Source organism: Polistes dominula, unplaced genomic scaffold (assembly GCF_049000335.1).
Source record: "Polistes dominula isolate Pdom_NZ unplaced genomic scaffold, Pdom_raw_medaka contig_12, whole genome shotgun sequence".
NCBI classification, from domain to species: domain Eukaryota; kingdom Metazoa; phylum Arthropoda; class Insecta; order Hymenoptera; family Vespidae; genus Polistes; species Polistes dominula.
This window is the reverse complement of record NW_028301116.1, coordinates 1,289,621-1,308,339: the sequence shown is the minus strand read 5'-3', so window position 1 is coordinate 1,308,339 and position 18,719 is coordinate 1,289,621. Positions and strand designations below refer to the sequence as shown.

Sequence of the window (18,719 nt, the reverse complement as noted above, 5' to 3'; positions counted from 1 at the left end):
AAAATATCCTGCGTAAGAATCCTAACCTTACTAAATACATCATAATATTTCTTCAATTAAAAAACACCATGTAAAATGTTAATAAGACAAAAATATATCACAAACTATATGGTTTATACTTCCATTATATTTTCTAATATTTTTACCATAAATTATGTTTATTTAAAATCTTATAAATCATTATACTTAAAATTTTAAATGCATCTATCTACTTATCCATTATTTATTTAAAACTTATCAACTTTGATAAAAAGTGTAATTATATTGTTTTATTTGTAGAGTACTTTCACCAATCTCATTTCCATTTCTAAACAATAGAAATTGTTGGAAAGAACATCTTGAAAGAGATAAATCATCGTAAGATAAAAATAAAAAAATGATTACTGTGATTAAGAAATTAATTCAATGATGGAAGAAATGCGAGTGTTAGTACTTTAATTAGCCTTATCACTGGTGATTTCTTGGTGGCAGGAGAATCGCATGAAGGATTTCTAAGGTCTGCTCATGCTCGTATTTGAGAAGAACAGTCGGGCAGTGTTAGTCGTGATACTGTCTGATTAACATTCATTCACGAATAAGAAGACTAAAAATTAAAAGGAATATTTAATTTTTTCAATCGAGATCAATTTAAAGGATTTTAATAATAAAAAAAATATATTAATAGCTGAAAGATTATAATTTTCTTTTTTTAAAAGATGACTACGTGAATGCATTATGTTTTAAATAAGAAAAAGCAACAAAAATAAATACAAAAGCATATATATATGTAATTTGTTCATAAGGAAATAGTGAAGCAAAGAAGGCACTGTTTTCAGAGTTTTAATTAATTTCAACATTTAAAGTGAATTACATCGTATATCAAGAAAAGCAATCCTTCACGTATAATTGTATAATCAACGTTTTTTGCGTCAATTACGACGTAACCATATAATCAATATTCGATTTAAAAATGAGTGGAAGTAAGTAAAAAAAAAGAAGCGTTTGTATATTTATCATCGTAACAAAAATAATCAAGATATTTTTATAACAATTATTTTTTAACAAATGAAAACTTTCAAATATTTTATAATAATTATTATAATACATATTAATATTATTATTTACGTACGACTTAATATTTCGCAGAATTTATGCAATGACGGATTATAAAATTGTTAAGTAATTTTATTTTTCTGTCAAATTCTCAGAATAATTAATTTCATTAATTATAAATATTTTATTTGATATAAAAAAAAAATCTAAAAAAACAATATATATATATATTGAAAAATACAGATCCTAGTTACTTCGAGATAATTTAAATTCATTATGAACAAATTTCTAAGTATTCAACTATTTTTATTTTGTTTTATATTTTCCATTTCAATAAATATAAATGTGGATATCGAAAAACGTCAGATTGATTTTCTACTAAAGGGTTTATAAATATAGTAGTTATTATATTTTTCAAATGCAACTATAAATTTCATGAAGCATTACGAGAAATGTTAGACTCATCCGATTTATGTATGTACTTTAGATCAGGGGTGGCCAACTTTATTTTATATTTGATTGAATTCTTATTTTAAAAATATTTGATGATTTACTTTATCTAACTATATTCAAATTTTACAAATTAACATAATTAAAACATCTGTCTTGTGTACCAACAAGTGATATTAAAAGAATGAGAATATTTAAATGAGAACATGATATTTGATTAGAATTTTGAAATTAAGAAATAATCGTAGTAAAAATACAGATTAGATTTTATTTTTTTTTTGGTAATAATATAATTAGTGGAAAGTTCGCATCTGCGTATTTCCAATCAAGTGTTAATAATTTAACGTATGTTTATTAATTTTTTTTAAATATGGGAATCATTGAATAAGAAACGTTGCTTAAATATAAACTTTAAATATTAAACAGCCGATTGAAATAAGTTTATGTAAATTTCAAACAAGATTAGATATATTTATTATAATTTGATGATATTGATATTGCATTTTTATTAATTAACATAATTTAAAAAATCTTTAGTTAAGTTTTAGTTAATTTAAATGAAAAATTAATAACAAAATTAACAATCAAGATGTTGGCCACCTCTGTTGTAGATTAGGGTACTTGCTTGATATATCGCGTCAGCCTCTTTCAGTTTAATTCCGTCAATGGAATCATTGACATTCATCCTTGATTATACGCATTATCCGCTACCTTGGGGGCGAATCATACTATATATATCAAAATTGAAAAATTCCATTGTCATACCCTGAGGAGAATGACCTACGACTAGTTCTTTTTACTATTACTACTACTAAAATTATGTTTCAAAAATAATAAATATAACATTAGTAGCATATGCATATTATCGTATTTTTAGTTTTATAAATTATTTTTATAATTTGATATAATAAATAATATATACATTTAATATAATAGAAAAGTTAATATAATGATAAATTTAATATAATAAATTTAATATAATAAAAAAATAATTTAATATAATATAACATTAGTAGCATATGCATTGTCATATTATTAATTTTGTTTAATTATTTTTAGAATTTAATATAATAAATAATATATAAATTTAATATAATAAATCTAAAATAATAAAAAAATAATTTAATATGATTTAATATAATATAACATTTATAATAATATAAAATTAGTAGCAAATGCATATTATCCTATTATTAGTTTTATAAATTATTTTTATAATTTTTAATATAATTTAATATAATAATAATTATATTCGTAATACCTTAATAAATATTAAAAAATTTATACTAACCTTTTAAATAATACATAAGAAAATATTTTATTTAAGTTGTGTTAATGGTGTAAAAAAAAAATTAAAATAAATATTGTTTTATTTTTTATTTAAGAAAAGGAATTCATTACGTGCCGAGATGTTCTATGGTACTTTGTTTTCTGCGGATTTGCAATTAATTATATGCTAAGGATCAATTTAAATCTAACTATAGTGGCTATGGTTGTACCAAGACCGCAAGCAGCCTCTTCCGTAGAATGCGAGGTAGATAATTCTACTAATAATTTATGGAAGAATACAACATTTAATGAAAGTATCCATAATTCTTTAGATGTCACTGAACGTGGATTAATTTTTGAAAATATTACGGTAATTATTTATCTATATTATTATAAAATTAATGTATATTATAATTATAAAATAATTTTAATTAATTTATATATAATATAATATATATATTATATTCTATTATATATCTAAAATAATAATTAAATTATATAATTAATTTAAATTAATTTAATTTATATTATAATTATAAAATAATTAATTAATTCATATATAATATATAATATATATTATATATTATATTATATTGTATATAAAATAATAAAAATAATATAATATAATTAATATACTATAAAACATTCAAGATCGAATTTCAACACCTCGATACAAAGTTAAACATTTTTTTGTTTATAATTTTTGAATCATTCTATATTTACCAGTATAATGATCGGTTTACTTGGAGCGAATATGATCAAGGACTTGCATTAGGTGCTTATTATTGGCTTCATTGGATCTCTCAATTACCTGGTGGTATTTTAGCAAGACGTTACGGTACAAAATTTGTTTTTGGATTTGCCAATTTTTTGACAGCCCTTTTAGGTTTTCTCATACCCTTTGCTACAAGATATCACCTAAACGCTCTCGTATTTATTCGAGTTCTTCAAGGATTCGTTGCGGTAGGTTGAATTTCATAAAGAAAATTGATCTATCAAAGAAGTGACTCAATTAGAATGAAAATTTGATTTAGGGTGTTGTTTGGCCCAGTATGCATGACATGACAGCCAAATGGATACCGTCAACAGAAAGAAGTAGATTCGTCAGTGCATATTTAGGTAAAATTGATTATAAAATTATATAAATTTGTTTTATTTGGAACATTTTCTAAAAATCATTTATATTTCATTTTTTCAAAGGTAGTTCTGTAGGTGCTGCTATCACTTATCCACTTTGTGCAACAGTTTGCAATGCATTTGGATGGGAAGCTGCATTTCATGTCACTTCTATTCTCGGTGTAATTTGGTAAATATACATAAGAATAAATTAATCATATACTTATCGTTTTATTAACTATGTAGAAAGAACCGTATATCAAAATAAAATAACAGGTAGTCTCGTAATCTTTCTCACACTACCAAAATAAAAAAATATGAAAAGTTAAAGATATAAATTACGTAAGAAAGATTGATTAGATTTTTGTTAAAATATTTTGTACATTAAAAACACACACACAATATGGTTTCATAATAAATTATTATAATACACACACACAACAACAAATATGTATGAACATTTTAACAAATTTACAAATATTTTTTAATAGAAATTTTTTACGAAATCTTCAAATACATATGTATAACTAGTTATTTATTAGTACTATTATTTATATTTATTTTTTTAATATTACTAATTTAATTTATATACATATAAATTATAAATAATTTTAATATATAAATTTTATAATATATAAATTAATAAATTTATATTTATAATTTATTAATATTTATATTTATAAATTATTAATAATTAATTAATTAATATATAATATATTTATATTAATATAATTAATATAATATTATTTTAATATAATATAATTAATATATAATATTAATTAAAATATATTATATAAATAATAAATAATTTATTTAATTTTATTATTTATATTTATATATTTATATAATTTATATTTATATTTATATAAATATACATACGTTTATTTATTTAGTTATACATATGTATATGTTCATAAATATGTTCATTTATAATAATATTTTATTTTGCATGAAGGTACTGTTTTTGGTTTTTCTTCGTATACGATTCACCCCAAATACATCCACGTATATCCGAAGATGAAAAAAATTACATACTCGAAAATATTTCGGGATCTGTCGATGACAAAGAAACGAAAGTACCTTGGAAAGAAATTTTCACTTCGGGACCTGTATGGATTACAGTTTTGGCTCAATGGGGTGGTGCTTGGGGTTTCCTAACTTTAATGACACAAGCTCCTACGTACTTTAATTTTATTCATGGATGGAATATTCATGCAGTAAGTAAAATAACTTAATTATCCTTCTATTAACTTTAGAAATATTTTTTAATAATATTACAACGTTTTATTACTTTTCGAATCTGAATTTCATACAAAGGAAAATATTTTACTTGTTATTAATGAATTATATTATTAAGGGATGAAATTACTTATCAAAATAATTAAACGGGGTATGAATTTCACTAGTAATTTTATATCATTGCAAAGTTTCATTGAAATCAAAATGTCAATCAAATTGTTAGAACCTTTTAACTGTATTTAATCAAATGACATATTAGACTTATCATTAAGTCTATTTACATATGTAAAAAAAAAAAGTAACTATCATTTTACATATCCGTTATCTGTACTATGACGTTCTATTGAAATACGGTCTTACAATCTTATGCAATACTAATACTAATGTACATATTTTTCATGTAAATTTAATCTGATAAAATCAATTTCCTTGATATTGATGTTGTGACAAATTTGAATGATCGTATTTTCTTTAATTTATTTTCTACCAATTATATAATATACAATCTAGGAATTTTATTAATCAACATGATCGCAAAATAAATGACACGGATAAAATATCAAGGTGTTATTATACTTATCAATTCATAACATTGTTAACAAACAGAAGACAAAAGAAATGATCGATTAAAAAATATTTAACAAATAAGATAATCGTAATTCTAGTAAACAAGATCTCGAATTAATTCTTTGCGGCATAAAATTTCAGATAATAAAATAGCCCTATGTTGCATAGAGAAATTTGATTACGTTTTAAATGAAACTTAATTGGTATATTTCTTAATGAAGGTATTGCATAATGTAATAATGTAAAAACATAAAAAAAAGAGTTAATAACCAATTGTTTTGCGTAAATAAGACGAAATATAAACTTATAAGCATGTGTAGCTATTGCAATAATATTTCAAGGTGGGACTAAAAATGTCCCACCGTGCATTACGGTGTATCAAAAAGGTGGGACACTTTTAATCCCACCGTGCCCCAAAGAGTTAATTGAAATATCGGATAAATGTGAACCGGTTAATCGAGGTCCTACTGTATCTGTATATATTATTTTCAGACGGGTATTATATCTGGTGCACCTCACATTCTAAGAATGATCTTTTCTTATTTCTATTCAATCATGAGTGATTGGCTTCTACGAACTGAAAGAATGAGTTTAACCAACGTAAGAAAATTAGCAACATTTGTGTGTAATGGTTTACAAGGTATATTCATAATCGCATTAGGCTACAGCGGTTGTCAACCATATTTAGCTGTCATTTTTATGATGGCTGGTACAGCAGTAAATGGGGCAGTTTCAGCATCAACTTTAGCAAGCTTTGTTGATTTAAGTCCCAATTATGCAAGTATATTACTTGGTTTTTGTGGAATGGTTGTAATTTGGGCTGGATTTATTTCACCTGTGATTGTTGGTTTACTTACTAACAATAATGTAAGTTAAATGTCAATTATTTCAATTGGTATTACAATTTGAATCCTTTTATTTTATTTCTTTTTAAATAGACAACTTTATTAAATTCGTTCATATACAATTATTTCTATTTTATTTGTTTAAAATATATCTTTAAGATTAATCTTATTTTGTACTATTTGATTTATGATTTATTAAAAAAAAATTAATATTATCTTTTTAGCAAACAGTTGGTCAATGGTTTATCGTATTCCTCATTGCCGGTGCAAATGCGATAGCTGGTTGTTTAATTTATTTATTCGGTGGTACATCCAAGGAACAACCATGGAATCAATATGGAAAACCAAGTGAACAAAATGATTGTGAAATGTTAAGTTTGCAAACAAAAAATGAGATGTTGAAAGAAGAAGAAGGTTTAGGAAAAATTAATAAACTAGAAGAAAAATTGTCCGTTGATAAGTGACGACATTGGACAAATATTCATTTTCCTTATCTAAATTTTCTTTACAAGATAGTAGCAACCGTTTCTTTATCATTTTTCATATCAAATTGGTAAGTCTTGTAAATATTAAACACGTACAAAGTATAAATAATATAATTAAAGATATAGAATTGAAAAGGAGATTAAAATCTAGGACAATTAATTAAATAAGTGTCATTTTTGACTCGTAAAACAGTTTATTTCACAAAACAGGAATGATTAATAAATACGAATGTGTGGTTTTACATCAAGAAAAATGTATTAATCCAAATTTTGGTATGTTTTTTTGTTGTTTTTTTTTACGGTGTATTCGTGAATATACACCGGTGTTCATACTGCGATTAATATCTATTGAATATTTGTTTAATTATCGATCTGTAATAATTTTTATCAAAAAGGCGATACATATGATTATCGAAGGCATATCGATAATTAAAATACTGTATAATATAATTATATATATATATAAAGAACTGGTTGAATATAACTGTCCTTGATAACGATATCTTTATACGCATAAATGCGTATAGAAATTTCATCGTTTTCGAACGTATATGAATATTTTCAAGCTTGACAAATATTTGATAACGATATTTTCTTAAATAATACAAAAAAAAATAAAAATTCATTAATTAAACATTTTTAATAAAACTTCTTTTTATTACAAAAATACTGACTAAAATTTTCGAAATAATAAACGTATCATTTTGTAAAGTACAAATGTCTACAAAACAAAATTATAAAATATTATTAAATAAATAATAATAGAAAAAAAAATTATTTTTTATATATATGATAAAAATCTTATTAACTAAACCTCTCAACCCACAGGAATTTTTTTATTACTTTGTATTAGGTCGAGTCATAAGTAACTTCCGATGCGACTATGTAAAATCTATTTTTCGTATTTACCTACTGTAAGTCACCGAAACAAACGGATTTTCGATATCACTATATAGATGAGGATTCAGTTAGTCTTCTGTTAACTTTTTTATGCAGTCAATGTTACATTTAACCGTTTTTCTTAACCACTGAAATGGATAGTAAAAAGTGCATATTCGACATGTAATGCTTTAAGAATTGAAACAAGGCAATAGCACTACGGTGGCATATGAAAAAATATATATTATATTTATATATAATATATATAAAACTCCATGAAAGGTGTCTTGCACTTATCAGTCGCAGAAACGCCATTCTTTGTCTCATAAAAAACGGAAGTTATTTATGACTCGACCTAATATAATTAAAAAATATTCATTTATTATTATAAACGAATAATAAACACAATAAATAATTGCGACTAGCGTGGAAAAGCGCGTTAGAAAAAACAAATTGCGAATAAATTGGACAGCTAAGAAACGCGCAAAGCTTTTTATATTTTTTTTATTCTTTACTTATACTATATATGCAATAATAAATGCATAAAAAAAGTAACTTTTATTTGAAAGCAAATGAAAAACGCAAAAAATGTTTAACGAGAACCTTATCATATTTCGTAATATACCATTGTTGTACCGCCATAATTGATTCTTACACAAATAAATGTATATTATCAGACTTTCTATTAACGCAATAATAAAAACAAACAAAAAAAGGAATATTTTAATCATAAAATTAAAATTAGGCCATACATAGGAATCTTTTATCAGGTAAATCGAATTCATTACTCTAGGATATATATATACATATACATATACATATACCGAAATCAATCAATAAATATTATCACATGAAATAACTCGTAATTTAAATACCATTTTTAATTATATCTTATAAAATTGTTAATTCTAATAGAGTAGTAAAACAATATGCAACTGTATTTAAAAAAAAAATGAAAGAATATTTTAACACTTCATTGAATATAAGACATCAAATAATCGCTTGATCGAATTCATAAATTTAATTGTAAACATTTTTAAATAAAGTTCAAATAGATATACCGAATTATTTAAAGTGATAATCTTTATTAGTTCAGCGGGTGTATATATATATTTATATATATAGATAAATATATTAAATTTTATATCATTATAATATGTGTAAGTTGATAGTCTCTCTCTATAGCTCATAGAATTTGAATATTGTGCTTCTACACAACAAGTGACATTTTAAATCGTCTCTTCGGTCCACTTTTTCCTATCTTTAGAAATATTGTTTCCATTATTTTGATATTATGCCAAAACGACAGATATAATAGATGCCGCTTCGTATTTTTTTTTTTTTTTCAATATAATTTAAAGAGAAAGAAAATAACTTTGAATATAATCAATAATTATTATTTCGTGTTAATAAATAAATAAATAAATTATAATTATCACTTATATAAGTTAAAAGACTTTATAAATGATAAATACTTTTACTCTCGATAATAAATCACATGTATCTGTCTATTAAAATTTTTGACTTTCATTATTAACACAATAGACGTTATATATATCTAGTACTTTCCTACGTTATTTCGATTTATATTTGAATGCAATCTTTGTATTAGATTTATAATTTAGTTCTTACTTACTACCCTGTGCTTTAGAATATATAAAGCATTAATAATGCTAGGAAGTGTTTTTAATGGAAGGATTCGATAAGACTTATGATCAGAATAATTATTGAAATGTTAAATAAAACGTATACGTTCTCAGAAAGAAAAAAAATATATATATAACCGATATGTTCATGTAAATCGAATTTGATTATTTCTTCAAGGATAGCGAATTTTACTTACGTATGAACACATTGGCACACTTATCAATATTATCGAAATTCTGTAATTATTAGTGAATACATCGAGATTTTATTCTCGATCTATCATATTCTCGACAATGATAAACCAATACAAAAGTATTCATATACGTTAGGTAATCTTTAACACTCTTGCAGCTTCCTGGATAAAATGTGATCTTTTTAAAACATTGATATACTCTGGTAAATATGTAATGATCGTAGACGTACCTAATATTGCAACGATTAATTTGATTGGATTTTGAGAAATATTGCCAAACGATGGCAATACATTTTTCTTTTTATTTTTTTTATAGCGATGACTATTATCACATCTAAACCTAGCTACGTTCATCGAGTAAATTCGAGTTGAGATTGATTCATTTATCTATAACTATATTTAAGATGGAAATTACGACAGCGGAAATAACTCTGTGAATAAGTCGAGTTTTATAACTCGGTTCCTCTTTCAGTCCTAATATTTAATACCTTCTTTTTTTAATTCTAATTTCTGTTAATTAATCAGTGAAATGAGTCTATTAAAATTTTACTCTTGAAGAAATACTTATGGAAGGAACAACTTATATGCTTGTCTAACTGATTGCGAGATAATCGCATTAGATAAGAAGCATTCTACAATGTCGGACAATAGCAATGGCACCATTTCTATCAAATAACTAAAATGTATATGTGTTATTATTTGATTGCATTTGTGCACGGGGGTAATAACGAAGAACAACGAGATGCTAAATTGTAAATAGAAAAAAAAAACTTAATTGGAATATTACAGGAATGATCTCATTTATAGAAGATCAACCCGTTATTGTCAATGTTATAATCGTCATAATATTTGTAATATTTGTAGAGAAAAAGTTACGATATAAAATTCAAATGGAACTTGATATCCGGTTAAGAAAAAAAATGATATCTGAAAGAATGGCACATTCCAGTATATAGAAACATTACCATTTTGTAAAGTACATAAAAAAATCATTTCGGAAGGCGATAATTACACGTATCTTTTCATTCGTCTTATTGCACGGTTGACCAGCAACCAATAGATGGTTTTTATGATCGTATTTTACCTATCGAACATTTCTATCTTCTGTTCATATATTCATTTATATCAGAGATCACCTTGTGTTAAACTATTAAATCGTACAAATTTGACGAATAGAAACGGAAGTTAAAGTAGAAAATGGAATTGATTGCCGGTGGCCCGTTTATAACGATTTCTACGTATATATATATATATTTGTGAAAAATGACGAACAAAAGTATTCGTCGATCACTATTAATTATGCACTTTGTGCTGATCATTATTATCGTCAAATAAATTATTTGACGTACGAATACGAGTTAGAATCACGAAGAAAATGATTTGGTCCATATTGCATTTTGATGCTACGTGACATATATCGAATTAAAATTTAGCTACCGATCCACTCTAAAGAAATATAGAAAAGTAATACGAATTAGACATTGGTTGGTGGATCCATAGCGCAAATAATGGCCTTCATAACGCTCGCAGCTGCCAATGAGGCGTAAGGTTGCCATTCTTTGATACGAGAGCCGTCCTTGTAATCTGAGATACCTCGTATCACTGCAAAACTCTCTCTACAATTTCCAAGGATACTTTCAACTACGGCATCCATTTCGGCATCGAAAGCAAGTGCACCAAAACGAGTGGCAAATTTTTGTCTGAGTTGATCGTCTCTTGCAATTTGCCGACCCGAAGCAATTGGTGCCAAATGGATTCTAGGACAACCCTCCATTCTGATTGAATAATTAAAGAGTCAGTATAAAAAAGAAAAAAAACAATAGAAATCAATTTTATAAATATACCTCTTGTTCGTTGAATCCTGAGGAGCAATGGGATGAGCAACTTCGATGACGTCTCTGTCTCCAATAGCCATGTACAATTTATCGGATTCAGCGGGTGGTGCTTTGAAGTCGTGTTCCGCTTGATTACCTAAATTTTCTATACCTTCTTTTAAATACTCTTGCCAAGGAGGATTTATCTCATTTTCCGACTTGAAATACATAATAAAGTTTAAAGTTTAAATAGCACGTTGTTAATATGAGAAATAAGTGCTAATTAACTTACCTGTTGTTTCAAATTAACAGCTATTTCTTGAAGACCTAGATTAGGTGGACAATATTCTTTGGTCTCGAAATGATAATTATCTTTCTCGTTTATCTTCGCACTTTCACAATATACGTATACATATTTCTTATTGATCGGAGTTGGATGTGAAACAACCACATCGCCAAGTCTCACATGTTTGTTGTAATCTGTGTAATGTGGTACACCTCCACCAACGCCAACCAGGAATACGAAATCAACTTTTTGGAAAGTACCTGCGTGCAAACAAAATATATTTCTATGAAGAAAATATTATATTGATATCGTATGTATTAACCTTTTGCACTCTGCTGTCTCATCGTATGAGACATCGTGATTCTAGCCTATCACTCCGATGTCTCAACGTATAAGACATTAAAGTTTATTAGTGATTACGGAGAATTAAGTTATTTCAGCACAATTTTTTGAGACATGCATGTTTCCCTGATGTTTTTTCTTAAAATAGCACAAGACATCGAATCAAAATATTGTAAAATAACAAAGATATATAAAAAAAATGTTAACGGGTTTTGTGTTCTAAGAGAATGCGAGACGCGTCTGAGAACTTTTTAGTGAAACTTGAGAAGAGCGTTAAGAAGAATTTGTAAAGGAAAGATTTTTATAGGAGCATATCTCACATTTTATAGTGCGATTTATAATGTACAAAGAAATATTATCAAATAGTGTCACATTTCATATACAATAGAACGCGCTCGCTTTTTTTCAATTGCAACGTTATTACACACATACATTCTCTTGGTAAATAAGTTCTTTTGGTAAAAGTTCTTTAGATAAATATGTTCCTTGATGTCTACAGATTAATATAAGTCCAATATCATTAGAATCCGTTATTTGGTTCCAAAGTTATACTAAATAATACGAGGGTCTGTAAATGTGCCGTTTCTGCCGCGAAGTCGCGCGGAGTTGCTGCTGCTACCCAGCGTCAAAAGTCGTGCGGAGTGCAAAGGGTTAAATAAATTTACTGTTCACACAGAATAATCATTCTCTACGTGTGATGTGTATATTTAAATTAATAATAGATCCAAAGAGAGGAAGAATCAATGCATACGCGATAAGAATTTTATTTACCATTCGCATAATCTTATCGCCAACTTTTCCGCTATTATACTGATCGAACTACTAACTATCTAGAACAATATACGAACTTGTATACAGTAGACTTCCGTATAACATTTTATGAAAATTTGCGTTATAGAAAATGTTTATCTTTCACAAGAAAATTTATAATTAGTTCATGAGAGGAGAATATATGTATTAGATAAGTATAAATATTGAAAAACTATTCTTAATAATATACTGATTAAAAATAGAAATAAAACAATGATATTCAAATGTTCGTTCATTCTTACCTAATAGTCTAGTCGTAGTATTTCCTGCTGCAGTCATAGCTTCTCGAGTATGACCCACTGTTGGCAATTTTGTGCAAACGATTCTATGAGCACCGATATTACCCAATGTATACACGTTTGATTCTCCTGAAACAAATAATATTTACGCTTTAGACTGTGTATAATATAACATGTTCGATTTTCAACTTGTGTATTATACAGGTGCATCGTGCCGCTATAAAAAGATCGACATTGGACCTGTGTACAGTGTAAGAATCAAATAATTATAGATCAAAAATGAATTTCAAAATTATTCATTCTAAAATTATGCATTCATCATATTTGAGTTGTTGTTACAATTGATAGAATATTTTTTTTTATTAGTAGATTTACACAATTTTTTGTAGATCAATAACAAATAGTTACAAATAAATGGACTTTGTTAAATATTAAAAATAAAAAAGATATAATTATTATGTGCTATTATATATAAATCAAATTTATTCAAAATATTACGAATTAAAATGAAATTGAATTGGTCTAATCTAAAAACTTGAATGCAGTTATAGGTCGGACGAGAATAATCCTACATGCAATATATAAAGGAATATTACTCATGACAGAAAAAACTAATAACCGGTTATTCGACTGTAACCATATCTGTAATGCAACCGTAACCGTAAAGATATATCTTTAAAAATGGTATCTATTACAACACTCGACACTTTAATCTTGATATATAAGGTCAAGTTCAATACTTGTAATTCATTATAATATATTATACTTAATGATTATAAAATAAAGAAATCCTTTTTTTAATTCCATACGTAATTAGATAATTGCATTTCTCTATTGTTGAGTAATGCACACAAGATAAAATTCGAACTATATGATAATATAAACGCATACAACATAAAATGAAACTCCATAAAATTAAACATTTGACAAAGTGATATGTAACATGTGCCATGCTAATATGAGAAGTGGTATAACTGGATATAATTTATCTAAAGTATTTTACTGTAATAATTAAATAAATATAAAAATATATGTGAGTGTAAATGACATTAAAATTTTGTTAACGTGGCACGAATATTGTTCTATTGAATGAAGATAATTAATGACAGTGTGTCTTATGTAAGATTGTAGTATGGTGATCCTGCAGCGTTCCTTGGATACAAGCAGATGGCAAGCTATGAAGTGACATTACAAGTAACGTTGACAACAAAAAACTAGCTATGTTACAAACTACTTTACCAAAACGGCAAGACACGCGCGGAACTCCGTCTGTTGTATCTGGTGATGTTGGTGTACCTAAAGTTTCATGCATGGTGAAATAGATATATATATATATATATAGTTATGCGGCATGTTTTTAAATCTTATATTCAATAAGTTCTCCTTATGCATACATATATTACTGATTAACGATCTTTTGTCTAGATATCGGTAATTGTTTAACGTAATATACGTGTATGCATAAAGAATAGATTAGAATAGAATTACCATTGATAATATATTACTTATTATACTCTAATTGTAAATCACACATAATGAAAGACTATTGAATTTTGCTATTTTCTATTAATACTAAAATGAATCACTATTTCATTATTAGTATTGTAAATGTAATTAATAAAGTATTCTACATAGGTCAGATGATGGTTTGGGAAAGCCATAAAATGACAATTCCGAACAGACATCAATTATAGTACTCCCGAGAATAAATAATTATAAAATATATAAGAGCTTACCTACAGTCGTATATCGAACAAACGTTTCTTTATTTTCAATCATGGAATCAACTGCAAGCTTCTCGCAATACTGTGCGGTGATAATTGCTATTGTTGGCTGTTTAGAACTGGCCATGGTAGGCATTTGTTTGACGACCTGTGAAATATATTAAAATATTTATTAATTTTTAGATAAACGTATATAAATTTGATTTATTTTACCTGAACTTGAGTATCTTGATGTACAACTCTGGTAAAAGCTCCATGATCCATGGCTTTTACAACACCTTTTTCTTGTAATTCTTTCATCTTTGCTTCGACTGCAGATACTTCCCAACCATATTCTCTGTAATAGAAAATATTTTATGAGATTAATAATTAAATATTCATTATTGATTAATATTAAATTTGTTGCAACTTACTTTGCTATATCAATCACAGTAACTGGATTTGGATAAGCAGATTCAATAAGTTCCAACACCTTTTCTATAGTGAGTTCTATTACTTGATCCATAACAGCTTCATCTGTAGATACTATTAACAAAAATAATAAATAATGTAATTATATATAATACAATGAATTTTACTATAAAACTTATGAAATACTAAAGCTGTGCATATCTGCATATAAAAATTATTACACAAAAACAAAGTGACTCTGAAATGAAAAATTAGTTTGCATAAATTGTTTAATTTTATTGTTATTTATAATGTTTGTTAGATACACACATAGTTCTTGCAGCATAATGATAACATACTATTTGTGTATATATTGAGAATCATGCTTCGTTATTATGAATATATATTTTTTTTGTGTATATATATCATTTATATTTTTGTGTGTTCTCCATATATAGAATATAACATCTATGTTAAATAGAATAATGAAATACCAGCATTTTCTATATTTCAATTGATACACAATCTACAGAAAATAAACGAAGTGCATCTAGAGACATTTACTGGTATTTTAGAATATGAATACTAGAAAATTCTTATTCGTGATCGAAATAATCAATTGTTACATAAAGTGATAAAAAATGAATGTTGTTGTTGTTTTTTTTTTATTTTTTTTTTTGTTTAGTTATACGTATTCAATCTAGAAAAGAGCATAATGCAAATTATAGAGAGTAATAAGTGTTAAGCCAATGTTGTTATGGTTACCAGTCTGTTGTGCTAAGTAGAGAAATATGTATCTACTGGTCAAATATATATATAAAAGAACTATTTTAATGAACAAACAAATTTGTTTCTAGTTTTATCAATAACTATGAAAAATAGATTATGTAAACAGTATTGACCAGAAGATATTAAATCATTATTTTCATCTACGTTATTACGTGTATTAACTTGTGTTTTAACTAGAGGCCTGTGGATAAGAAATGAAACACAACAACAAAACATGACAAAAATGCAGAACTTTTTTCTTCTTCTCGAACCTGTTTTCCAAATAATTTTCTTAGATGGAGGAAGTGTGATGAGTATATAACCGGTGCGGGCTGTGAATAATAAGAGATGAAGTAGAAAATGTAATAACAATAATAATAATAACAATAATGACAAGCTATAAACATAAATAATGTCTCCCTTAAATCAATGGAACAAAACATAGTAAGTTTCAAGTCAAGTACGTATTTCCTCTGGTTTCTGCTTTAATGTGCACTTGAGACAGCTGCTCCAATATCGTTCAATAAGGAACTATCAAGTTCAATGAGGTTAATCAAATGAGAGATGAACCTTCACCCATGTATAAGTGATTTTTTTTTGTCAAGGTAAAATAAATGGTTTTAAAATGTTAGTTAAAGGTCTAATTGTAAGACAAATCAACATTTATATTTACACATTTGTTCTACTTGCATATGCAAGTAGTTATGCTTTATAAGGTTTAACTTACATGGTCTAGTTGGAAGTGAAACTGGTTCTTCAAGTTGTTTCAATTCTACTTCTAATTTTTTAATACTGGAATACTTGTGTTGCATCAGCTTCATTATTTTCTTTATAAATCCCACATAATCTGTAAAGTTTATAAATAAATATTTATGTTAATACAATTAAATATATAAAAATAAATATATATATAAATCATATATTTTTTAAATAATTATTTACCTCTTGGAAATTCTTGTGGTGCAACCAATTCTCTGAAAAATTCTTGTGCGACAGTTGGTTGTTCTGTTTCTGAACAGGTATCGCTAAACCAAAATTCAAGTGTCCTGGACTCTTGTGTATGCTTCCCAGTTTGTGTACTTACTAAAAATACTCTAAATTGTAGACACAGATGTGGTGGTGCTGATACATCGCCATTTGTAACTGAAATTAAAACAAACAAAACTATTATGGGATCCATTTGATAGTCAAATAATTTATTTTAAAAAGATCGTGTAACTACCATTAATAGCTTGTTTGTTAATAACAATTCCTTTGTGGTCACCACCAGCCACATGTACATTATCATTTCCGTTTTCTGTGGGAGGTTCCAAAGCTTGTCTTTCTATTATCAAAGTTGTTGAATTCCCAGTTTTGCATTTTGGTGTCATTACAATATGCTCTGTTAAAACAAAATAAAGATAGATTAGAATTTATTTTATCTTTTATTAAACAAAAAAAAAAAAAAAAATATATATATATATATATATATATATATATATATATATATATAAAGAAATAAAAAGATTCTATTTACGTCTAATACAAATAAAAGAAAATGACAGATAAAAGAAGATAAAGAAGAAAAAAATTGAATCGTAGTCAAAGCTTTTTTTCAAAATGTGTATCATCGATTTTTTACTGTGTTCTTGATAAAAAATGGAGCAGGTTGGCCTGCTTTTATTCAGCTTCCTACTTAGTGTGCAATCTGCAGATTTGAAAAACTCGAAAAGTGCATTCACCTTTTTTTGTTGTCTTATACTCACCAATTCTTTTGTCGCTCATTTTTGCTTTTTCTTCTTTTGTATATCCTTTGTGAATTTCCAAAAAAATTGTCAAGATTTTCAAAAGATAATAAAATAGAAATGCATTAACTGCGAAACAATAGATAAGGAGGACTTCTCCTAAATACTACCTGCTCGGTCGAGAGCAGAATGGTTACTGACTACTCACTAGCCTTTCGCAACTTTTTTATATTCTACTATTTAATGCAGTTGAAAGCACTTGCGCCTGTCAAGACGAAACTTTGACACATAACCTCTCTCTATTTCTTGTTTCTTATCTCATCTACAATCGTTCACTTTAATGTATAAATAATTATATAAACAAAATTCTTTTAAGTATCACACTTATTATGGAAGTACAATATTCTTATATTAAAAATATGTCATACAGTGTGTAAAATTAGACTGTATTGGTATTTTATCGATTTTTATAATTTATGTCAACGTTCTTACACACTTTATAGACTGAGTTTTTTTTTAAATGGAAAATAATTAAATTATTGATCTTTTTATAATAACATTTCAATAAATTAAACATCGTTTGTATCAAACTCCTGTTTTAAAGAACTACTGATCTAAATAATGACACATGACCAACGCCATATTTTTATTTAAATCTGACATTTGCTCATGGTGCCCTACTTACGTCATTTCTTAAATGCAGCACAATGGTGAATTGTTATGACGTCATCGACAGATACGACACGTGTGATACATAGAACTGTCGTTTCATAGTAATATAATATACGTTCGTCATCAATTTTTTCATTATACTAATAATATCGAACAAAGAATAAATAGCGATTCTATAATAGAAAATTAAAATTATTTTGAAGGATTGTAAATATAAATTGATCATAT

General features: G+C 26.2%; 2 protein-coding genes across 6 annotated transcripts; one reads left to right on the top strand and one right to left on the bottom strand.

The window, feature by feature from the left end:
- The first annotated feature begins 513 nt into the window (after nucleotides 1-513).
- NaPi-T (Na[+]-dependent inorganic phosphate cotransporter) lies at nucleotides 514-11,186 on the top strand. Of its 2 annotated transcripts, none has more exons than XM_015328098.2 (8): nucleotides 514-959; nucleotides 2,868-3,121; nucleotides 3,478-3,714; nucleotides 3,786-3,870; nucleotides 3,952-4,057; nucleotides 4,823-5,084; nucleotides 6,166-6,540; nucleotides 6,743-11,186. In XM_015328098.2, exons 1-8 carry the CDS (start codon nucleotides 950-952, stop codon nucleotides 6,980-6,982), a joined length of 1,569 nt encoding a protein of 522 aa, XP_015183584.1. In that variant the 5' UTR covers nucleotides 514-949; the 3' UTR covers nucleotides 6,983-11,186. The 2 variants fall into 2 exon arrangements, with proteins under 2 accessions (XP_015183584.1, XP_015183585.1); XM_015328099.2 differs by lacking the exon at nucleotides 514-959 and having other exon boundaries at nucleotides 2,875-3,016; nucleotides 3,084-3,121.
- Nucleotides 7,178-18,587, bottom strand: LOC107070155 (uncharacterized). Of its 4 annotated transcripts, XM_089177000.1 has the most exons (13): nucleotides 17,841-18,587; nucleotides 17,318-17,476; nucleotides 17,038-17,238; nucleotides 16,823-16,942; nucleotides 16,368-16,427; nucleotides 15,351-15,462; nucleotides 15,151-15,274; nucleotides 14,950-15,085; nucleotides 14,453-14,509; nucleotides 13,217-13,342; nucleotides 11,829-12,082; nucleotides 11,567-11,754; nucleotides 7,178-11,497 (listed from the first exon to the last, which is right to left on the bottom strand). In XM_089177000.1, exons 1-13 carry the CDS (start codon nucleotides 17,857-17,859, stop codon nucleotides 11,197-11,199), a joined length of 1,857 nt encoding a protein of 618 aa, XP_089033126.1. In that variant the 5' UTR covers nucleotides 17,860-18,587; the 3' UTR covers nucleotides 7,178-11,196. The 4 variants fall into 4 exon arrangements, with proteins under 4 accessions (XP_089033126.1, XP_089033127.1, XP_015183569.2 ...); XM_089177001.1 differs by lacking the exon at nucleotides 14,453-14,509; XM_015328083.2 differs by lacking the exon at nucleotides 16,368-16,427.
- Nucleotides 18,588-18,719: the final 132 nt, after the last annotated feature.